The sequence below is a fragment of the Juglans microcarpa x Juglans regia genome, chromosome 5S (genome assembly GCF_004785595.1).
Source record: "Juglans microcarpa x Juglans regia isolate MS1-56 chromosome 5S, Jm3101_v1.0, whole genome shotgun sequence".
Classification (NCBI taxonomy): domain Eukaryota; kingdom Viridiplantae; phylum Streptophyta; class Magnoliopsida; order Fagales; family Juglandaceae; genus Juglans; species Juglans microcarpa x Juglans regia.
This window is the reverse complement of record NC_054603.1, coordinates 4,033,539-4,042,964: the sequence shown is the minus strand read 5'-3', so window position 1 is coordinate 4,042,964 and position 9,426 is coordinate 4,033,539. Positions and strand designations below refer to the sequence as shown.

Sequence of the window (9,426 nt, the reverse complement as noted above, 5' to 3'; positions counted from 1 at the left end):
AGAATAAATAACTGAAAGGGGGTTGCAAAGGGGCATGAAAGGGAAAAATTGTCCTGACAAGGGCAGTATGAAATGAAGGAAAACCCGTGTAACGAAGCGTCACCATGATTACAAGTCCCATCACATTGCGCATGATGAGACTGCAAAGTAACTGAAATGAATTTAACCCTCTCCCTCTTCGGGAGCCTGCTGGGCCACGTCATGGGCCCGAATACTATCCTAACCCAATAAACATTGAATCGAGGATATTGACCCACGAGAAGGATAAAAGTGGTTATCATTGAAAGGATAACTACCCAAGAACCTTCGGAGAAAGGTTATCAATCTATCCTTAGCAAGTGAAGCTCGCATATCTAGCAACTTGAATTTCAAATAAGCGATCGGGCGGTTATCACAACAAATAGAAGACATCAGGGGTTCTTTTTATATCACTCAGGTATGACAACAAGACCCATTTTCTATCCTCTGAGAAATCTCTATAACTCTCATGACTTAGGTATCAGAGGCATTTCCACGAACTCCCAAGACTTGTCTCTCTTTTGCATGGGAGGTGCTGAGAATCATGTCCATAACAGCTAGATATGGTAAGATGTACATTTCTAAACATATTTGGGGTAGAATGTTATGAATGCCATTGACGTTTGTGTTTGCAGAGAGAACTGTACTTCCCAAAGCACCAACCCCTTTTCGTTCTCGCTCTATAAATAGAAGATGGAAGTAAACTGAATTCGTATTGATCTGATCTGTTTGACCAAAAGAAGGGGCCAACATTAACGGTGGAAAATTCCAAGAAATGTTTTTTTATTACTATTATTTGATTTCTTTAGAGAAGTGTACTGTTTGGCTGCATGCAGTATTAGTAAAGGAGAAAATTTGCCTTCTTGGCAAGGTAAATGAGGACTTCACTAATCATGTGTACGTACCCAGAACGAAGCTAAAGATCATGATATTATAACTTCACAGCTTGCTATATAGTGCAACATCGGCACATTTTCATTACTCGGTATATATTTTCTGCTACTTATAATAATATTCTAATTAAGAGCAAAATCTTTTGGAGAGGTACAAAGAACTCGCAGTCTTTAGCGTTCAGAAGGTGGAGCATCCCCAAGGAGAAAAGCTGAGAAGAATGCCAGTGAGTTGCTTGGTTTGAAGCAAGGCACTGCATGGCCTGCCCCTCTAAATGTAGCAAACGTAAGTCCCTCGTATTCTTGAAACCAACCACTGACCTGAACCCAAAACCACTCTTTCTTGCTTAGTGAAAGTTGTAAGACAACTTAACAGCAGTTTTAACATATTGCAAGGATAGTTCCTTAATATCGGAGAAGAAATGTACACAATTATATATCTTGAGAAAATTAATTTCTTGTAGCGTTTGAGTAAGTGCTGCATATAGGATAAAGAGTTATGTTTTAAGATAACCTTCAATCAATTTCTAAAGAAAGGATTAGATCAATCTATTCTCAATGTCAGGATGAAATAAAGTATTGAAGATTTTGTATTCTGCAATATTGGCTATGTTGCTATCTTCCGGATCCTAATGATTACCTCCTTTAGGTGGTACCAGGGCCTCCATGCCTTAGTGATCGGCAGTCCCAGGGAACTTAAGCTGTATCTTGTCGACAGTACAGGAACTCTTCCATCCGTGTCTCCACTGAGATACCCACAAATTAAGAACAGCATACGTTTCACAATCTTATATATACAAGATTTACTTAATATATGTGTGTGTGTTCACAATCTGCTGTGCAGAAATTATATAATTCTATAGGCTATGCAGGATCGAGCTTTATTAATTTACCTGTAGACCCAGATTCTAAGCCCTGCTGTAATAAGATTCTTGTATATAGGGAGAACAGATGGCTTTGAATATGACCACTCCTCAAATATCTTCATACTACAATATCCAGAATTTTTAGAACATCACGTTCGATGTGTATTTTGAAAACCACACACACACACACATACATAAAGCAGCTTCTTCTGATCATTAATTAGAAAGTTAGGGGGAAAATTACTTGCAGATGCTCCAGTTCTTGAGCTGACGACCATCGCTAACATGTAAAGCCTTCTGAACATCTGGTCTGTTGTAGAATTTTTTTGCATAGTCATCAAGGCAAGGGTCATAACCACCCATTATTCTTGGCATCTGGTACATGTACGTAGTACAATATATATCCATCACTTGAAAATAATTTGATTTGATTTAAAATAATAAATATGTTTTTATTAGAGTTTGCGAAATGTATGGTGGGTGCATCGGTCCATTAATAAGTAGTGATGTTTGAAAATTGAGAAGTTTTTATGAGATGTTTTACTTTTTATTTTTATGTTTTTATATATATATAAATGGTAAAATTTTATATATGCAGATAATTAGATGAAAATTATAAAATTATTTGAGAGGCCGTGAGAAATTACTGTTTGGCTCAAATTAATATTGGGGTCTCACAGAATTCCAAAACTGTCACCAATAATAAATACTACTCTTGAAAAATATATAATTGCTCACCATCATGGATGTGCGCTTCATCATGACTTGCATTGATTTGTCATCTGAATTACCAGCAGAAATATTATTGCCAGTGCAGACTGAGGTGTAGAGGCTATAGATATCAATCTCCTTGTACTGTTTGAGTACTTCATCAACGCCATTACTACAACTAATGTTGCTCCATGTGTCATTGCTGTGGAAATCACAGCTTTCTCTGATTAATTTATGGGTTTCATCTGATATCACAGCATGGCTCCAAGCATAATCCACTAGTCCTCTCCAGTCCTCAGCATCAGATGTTTCAGGATTCCCCAACTGTTTGCAGTTTGAGAAAGATGTACAACAGTTACAATAATTTTCATGGAGCAATAACAGTTGATTTAAACATGGGTGTGAAAAAGTTCTGTACTTTTTAAACCAAACATTTATGAAGGACCATACCAAAATACCCGTGAGATTAATTCGAAGGGAAGGATCCACCTTCTTGTCATTGATCATGATCAGCTCAGCCAGCTCTGGAACATATTTTCCTGTTGACGGAGAGATCAGAGCGATTATATGATATATATATATATATATATATATATATATAGGGATTCAATGATTCAATAAAAAGGCCGCAGAGCCAAATACGTAGCAAAAATTGAAATACCTGCATAGCTTTCCCCTGCAATGTAAAAGGTTCGCTTTCTATACGATGGGAACTTGAGGAACCATTTGTGTAGGAAAACATAAGTATCGTTTGCTGTGATAAGGAAAACATATATAATAAAGCATCATTTACTGCAATAATTAACTTCTCGTTGAAGGCAATTAATTAATTAATTAGATGGCCGGATCAGAAGGACTACAAGAAACACGATTTCATACATGAATTATAAAGAAATTGGAATAAAGAAAAAGAAAAAATTCCATGTTACTGTATTATCAAATTAATCAAGCATTATTAATGTCCAATAATTCTTAAAATAAACAACCTCTAGCCTCAAACTAAATTGCATCTTCAATCCCCATAACTAAAGCTAGGTTAATGGAGCTGGGATATACATACATACATATATATATATATATATATATATATATATATGATCCTATCCTGTCGAAATGTGAGTATTATATTAATTCAACTATTAAAAATTAATAGTGACAATTGAGGGCTATCAATAAAATTGGGTATCGTCCTCTTCTTAAAAAAACTATTAAAAATTAATAAATTACATGTAGATCAAGGGTAGTGATAGGCTTACTACCCTATTACTACCCATCTACTATCCAAGTATATTTCAAAGCTTTTTATTTTTTTATCATTTTATTTTAAATATTTTTTTAACATCCTTAATCATTAAGAAAAAATTAAAAATATATATATAATTTTACTAATACTCACTTCCTTAATCATTAAGTAAAATAAAAAATTAAAAAAAATAAATACAAAAAGAATAATAAATGAATAGTAATAGAGTAGTAATCCTATCATTATCCATAGATCAAATGGTTTCCTCACCAGTAAAATCATCACCCAGATTACTATAATCGCTGGTTGTATTTGAGTATGAAAAGCCGACACCAATTGGAGATTCGAGGAATAACATGTTGGCTTCTGCGTCATCAGACATTCAAAAGCTGTCTTAATATATATTACAAACTTTTAGTACCATACTGTCTCCCTTGATTGAGAAATAAGCCAATATATACTACCTAGCTAAGTGATTCATAGTTAATAATAGAAGTAGTACCGTGTATATATATATATATATATATATATATATATATATATATATATTTATATAATCTACCTATCACGGATTAGATTTAATATTTTCTCAGCATAATTAATTCCACAAAAAGAAAAAGTCATGATTTTTTATCTCATACTTGCATTCCAAGAGTAGTTATTATATTTAAGTCCATTGCTGTCCACTATAAAAGGACCAATTTCTTGTGTTGCTCCATATCCCACAGAAGAGCACCCAGGACCTGATGATCAAAAGTAAAGCGTTGTCACCTTTGCAGAGAGCGTAAAATAAATTAAAGAACAACTCACACTAATTAATGATACTATATATACAGATAAGTACTACGATATATCCTAGCTACTCAATTCTTACTAAGAATGAGTGCGCGCTTATTTATATTGGGTGCAGGACTGTCTAAAGACTACGCAATATATAAAAATTTTGAGAGGAATGTGCCTGCACCTTCTTCTACATGGGCATAAAATATGGCAGATATATAGATAATGTTTGCATCTTTAGACAGATGGATTTGGTCAAAAGATTGATTGGTACTGCAAAATCAATGGCCTAAACTCTAAACTTAGGTGGCTATGGTTCATAATCTTTCTTTCAAGCCCTCCAAACAAGAGGCCAGTCTATAGATTAATGAGGAATTCGATCTTGAAGGCGCAAAACTGGTCTCCTTGATGAACAACAATTTTAATGGTCGATTAAGATCATGATTTAAGACAGATGACTGTAATTCTATAGATTATTATGCTTACCTCCATTAAGCCAAAGCACCAATGGTTTTCCATCAGCCTCAGTTGTGGACTCATAAAACCAGTAAAAGAGTGCCCTTCCATTTGTTTCATTTACGGTGACATACCCAGCATAGTGCCTGAAGCCCACAGCAGGCTGGCCAGGCAAGTCAGTCACAAGATCCCCATTTCCTCCTGAGGCCAACTTCTTCCCTCGACCCCATTTACGATGTTTAAGAGACACAACAGGTTCTGCAGAGAGAAGAACAATAAGAGCCAGTAGAGTGTTCAGAACTGTCACCTTTGATACAAAATCCATTTTTGAAAGCACAAATCACGGCCAAATTAATATTGTATATATGGAGAGAGAGAGAGAGAGAGAGAGAGAGAGAGCTTTCTGCACATATATAGCAGTTAGGATGGAAACACAAGGAAAGCCAGCATGCCTATTTATATCCGTTGGAGAGGCTAGGCCGTTACGGCCTGCATTATTCACTGGATTAAATGATGGGATTTGGAAAAGAAAAGGAAAAAAAAACGTAGAAATGGAGTACTGCGCGCGAGTTCCACGTGGCAATTACCTCTTTTTTATATGGCATATGATGTGGATTTTGGGCAGCTTTTAGAGTATTAATTCCGGTTATGAGCATGGGTGAGTGGAACATCCAATACATTTGTTGTGGGTTGTTGAAAGATTATATGGTCAGATGAACAAATCTTTGAATGAGTTTCATGCCATGTACGTTCTCTTTATTTGTTACCAGCAGTAGCCACTCATCAATATATATATATATATATATATATATGCGCCTGTGGTGGCCGGAAGGTGTGAAACTAAAAGAAAAGCAAAAACAAAAACAAAAAGAACTCAACGCACACACGTATGTACTAAGCAGTGTACATAAATAGGTATGTAGGGATGTATGTATATGTAAGTACAGAGAGAGATAGATAGAGAGTTAAAGTAAAACATTTATTTGTATTTTTGTATGTATGTATGTAGGGATGTATGTAGGTATGTAGGGATGTATATATGTATGTATGTATTTAGTCTTCCCTGGCCAATTAGCGGTACTTCTTAATTAATGATCAAAATCGAATAGATATGCAGATGCTCAGTACTATAAGAAAAACATTTGATATTTGTAATTATTTATTTGATACGAGAATAATCATCATTTTTTACCAAAATGAGTCAATTCTTATCCAAATAATTCTTCACAAATATTATTACTCGCTCTTTTTGTAGTCTAACTTACAATTTTTAATTATGGCATGAATAAATATAAGATTCACCCTGCAATCTGTTGAATAATTATATATTGTAGTAAAATATGGACATATGGTAATAATCAGCATGATGCCATGACAACAATTAATGAATATTTGGTATGTGGACAACAATTCCTATAGGAGGGCCACCGAGAAAGGTGATCCCTACATTGTACCAACAGTGTAAATTGCACTTAATTTATTTGTTTTGTTTTTTTTTTCAAACACTTTTTAAACTCCTTTAAACATTTTGAAAAAAAAATTCACAAATACATTAAAAAACACTTCTTTAACTATTAAATAAAATAAAAAAAGAGTCGGTAACTTCTAGATCTCGATGGGAGAAGCATTTTCCATTGCTATAATTAAGATGCTCCTTCTATCATATATTGTTGAAACGATGTATTATATATATTAGGGGTGCTAGCCGTGTGATGCGGGGCGGGGTGGACCCTCCATATATAAGTACTCATGCTTACGAAATAGAAAAGCTATTTAAGTCAAATTCAAAATATTAACTCAAATATTAGAAAAGCTACTAGAAGTACTCGTGAGTATCACTAGAAAAGCTATTTTGGAAAATCAATTGGTGTTGTGGAGGAAGTGGCATGGATGTAGATGACAATGATGTGGGTTAGGGAAACTTCCTACGGGTAAAAATCTTATTGGACTTGACAAAACCACTAGCAAGAGGATGTACGGTTACGATTAATAACTTAAAGATCTGGATACCTTTGAAATATGAAAAGTTGACACGGTTTTGTTTCAAATGTAGTCGAATTCTTCATGAAGGAAAGGGCTATTAGCAATTTTCTCAACAGAAAACAGAGGCAGATCAATTTGGTCCTTGGCTTCGAGCAGAGGCAGGTGGAAGATGACGGTTAGAAAACTATACTTGGAAAAGCAATTTGGAGGGACGCAACGGTACAAGGGAGAACCAAAAGAGTGTGGCAACTGGCAAGGGTGGAGAGACCACTGTTCAATCTCCGACAATGGAGATAGATATGGAAACTATGCTCAGTTATGGAAAGAGCAAGAGCTTCGGAGGTGATGGTGGGATGGGTGAGATAAACAAGGCAAATACGGTGATGGAGGAAGCTCGAGAAGGGAGTTCTCAGAAAGGAAATGAATCTCACAAAATGGTAAATGCTTAAGAGGAAACAGATGCGGCAATCAGAGATATTTTTGACAATTATGTGGGAGAGGTGAATATTATAGCTGAACCAACAGAAAGGATCTCTTATATGGTGAACTAGCATTTAGGTGGGCCTAATGATATTGGGCCTATCAAAAGTGGTACAACCTATCCAATGGTGACTGGAAGTCGATTTGTACCTGATCAAAGGACTTTGCAGAATACCTGTGAGATTGAAATTGAAGATGATCGCGGCTTAGGGCAACAACAGAAGCTACCAAGCACTCATTCCTGTGGAAAATGGAAGAAGTGAGCTCGAGCTACAAGTACATAGTTTGATTCTCATGTTGAAAAAATTGGAAAGAAAAGAGTTTTAGTAGAAGAAAGTGTTGTGAGCTTTCATCCTAATGGGGCTAAAAAGAGTAGGAAAAGTGAGAAGGAAGTTCCTTCTTCTAACCCTAAACAGTAGATAGTGAAGGTATAAGAGGTGGAAACAAATAAAATTATATCGGTGGAGGTTGCTCACCAGCCCTCTTGGAACCAATGAAAATACTAAGTTGAAATTTCAGTGGGCTTTGGAACCACAGAGAATTCGAGCTCTTCGTAACTTAGTCAAAAATGAAGGTCCCGAGATCATGTTTTTTCAAGAAACAAGATTGGTTGTGCGAAGAATGGAAAATTTGAAATATGGGTTGGGTTTTGAATGTTGTATGGCTGTGAGTTGTGAAGGAAGGAGTGGAGGTATTGTGTTATTATGGAAGAAGAACCTTATGGTCACTGTTTTAAGTTTCTCAAAATCCCATATGCATGCATGTGTAAAGGGAGAAGGGGGTGATAATAATGGTTGGTTTTTAAGAGGCATTTATGGTCAACTTGAGGCTACTAAAAGGTGGAATCTTATTAGATCTTTACAAGTGCCCAAGGATCAAGCTTGGTTAATTTTTGGTGATTTTAATGAGATTTTGAGTAATCAAGAAAAGAGGGGAGGAAGGGATAGACCAGAAAGACAAATGACATATTTTCGATCTGTACTGGATGATTGTGAATTGCATGATTTGGGGTATAAAGGAGCTCAGTTTACCTCGTGTAATAGAAGGGATAGTCAGTTGAAAGACTTGATATATTCTTAGCTAATATGAAGTGGTGTTCCATTTATCCAACAGCTAGTGTGGTCCATGGGGTAGCAGCTTATTCAAATCACCTTCCTATCATTTTGAATATGCATGGTGATAACTATCAAGGGAGTGGAAAGATATTGTTCAGATTCGAGGATATGTGGCTGGAGTCAACAGATTGTAAAAGAGTCATCACTAAGGCATGGAAGGGAATTTCAGGAAACAAATAATTGAGCACAGTGATGGGTAAAATTCAAAGATGTAGTGACAAGCTAGAGATTTGGAACAAGAGAAGTTTTGGCATAGCTAGGAAGAACATTCCGACTTCTAGAGTAAACCTTCAAAAACTGCAAATCAATTACCCCCTTTACTTGAGGATCAAAGAACACAAAGAAGCTCGAGTTAAGGTATAGAAATTGTAAGAAAGAGAAGAAATAATGTGGAGGCAAAGATCAAACGCCTTAAGGCTCAAAGAAAAGGATCATAACACAAAGTGGTTTTACAATAAAGCATCTCAGAGGAAGAAGAAAAATCTGATAAAAAGGGTAAGAGATGCTGTAGAAAATTTGTAGGAAAAGGAAGGTCAAGATAAGGTGATTCTGGATTTTTTCAGAGACTATTCACTGCCTCTGACCAGAGAGGGAATGTGGATTTCTTGGAGAGTCTTCTTGGGAGAATCACTGCAGATATGAATGAGGTGCTTATTCAGGAGTTCAAAGAGGAAGAATTCTATTTGGCTTTGCAGCAAACGAATCCTACAAAAGCACCTAGACCTGATGGTATGGCCCCTATTTTTTTCCAAAAATATTGGGATGTTGTTGGTAAGGATGTGGCTTCAGCAGTGCTGACTGCTTTAAACAGTGGTAAGTTCCCAGATGCCATTAATCATACCTTCATAACGTTGATTCCCAAAATGAAAAAGCCTGAGTTAGTT

At 35.8% G+C, this 9,426-nt stretch overlaps 1 protein-coding gene across 1 annotated transcript; it reads right to left on the bottom strand.

Annotated features, from left to right (window-relative positions):
* Nucleotides 1-931: 931 nt before the first annotated feature.
* On the bottom strand, nucleotides 932-5,372 carry LOC121266792 (serine carboxypeptidase-like 31). Its single transcript, XM_041170615.1, has 10 exons — nucleotides 4,995-5,372; nucleotides 4,370-4,471; nucleotides 3,999-4,094; nucleotides 3,147-3,239; nucleotides 2,936-3,024; nucleotides 2,513-2,809; nucleotides 2,019-2,149; nucleotides 1,802-1,897; nucleotides 1,549-1,654; nucleotides 932-1,229 (listed from the first exon to the last, which is right to left on the bottom strand). The coding sequence occupies exons 1-10, from the start codon at nucleotides 5,287-5,289 to the stop codon at nucleotides 1,083-1,085; spliced, it is 1,452 nt and encodes a 483-aa protein (XP_041026549.1). The 5' UTR covers nucleotides 5,290-5,372; the 3' UTR covers nucleotides 932-1,082.
* Nucleotides 5,373-9,426: the final 4,054 nt, after the last annotated feature.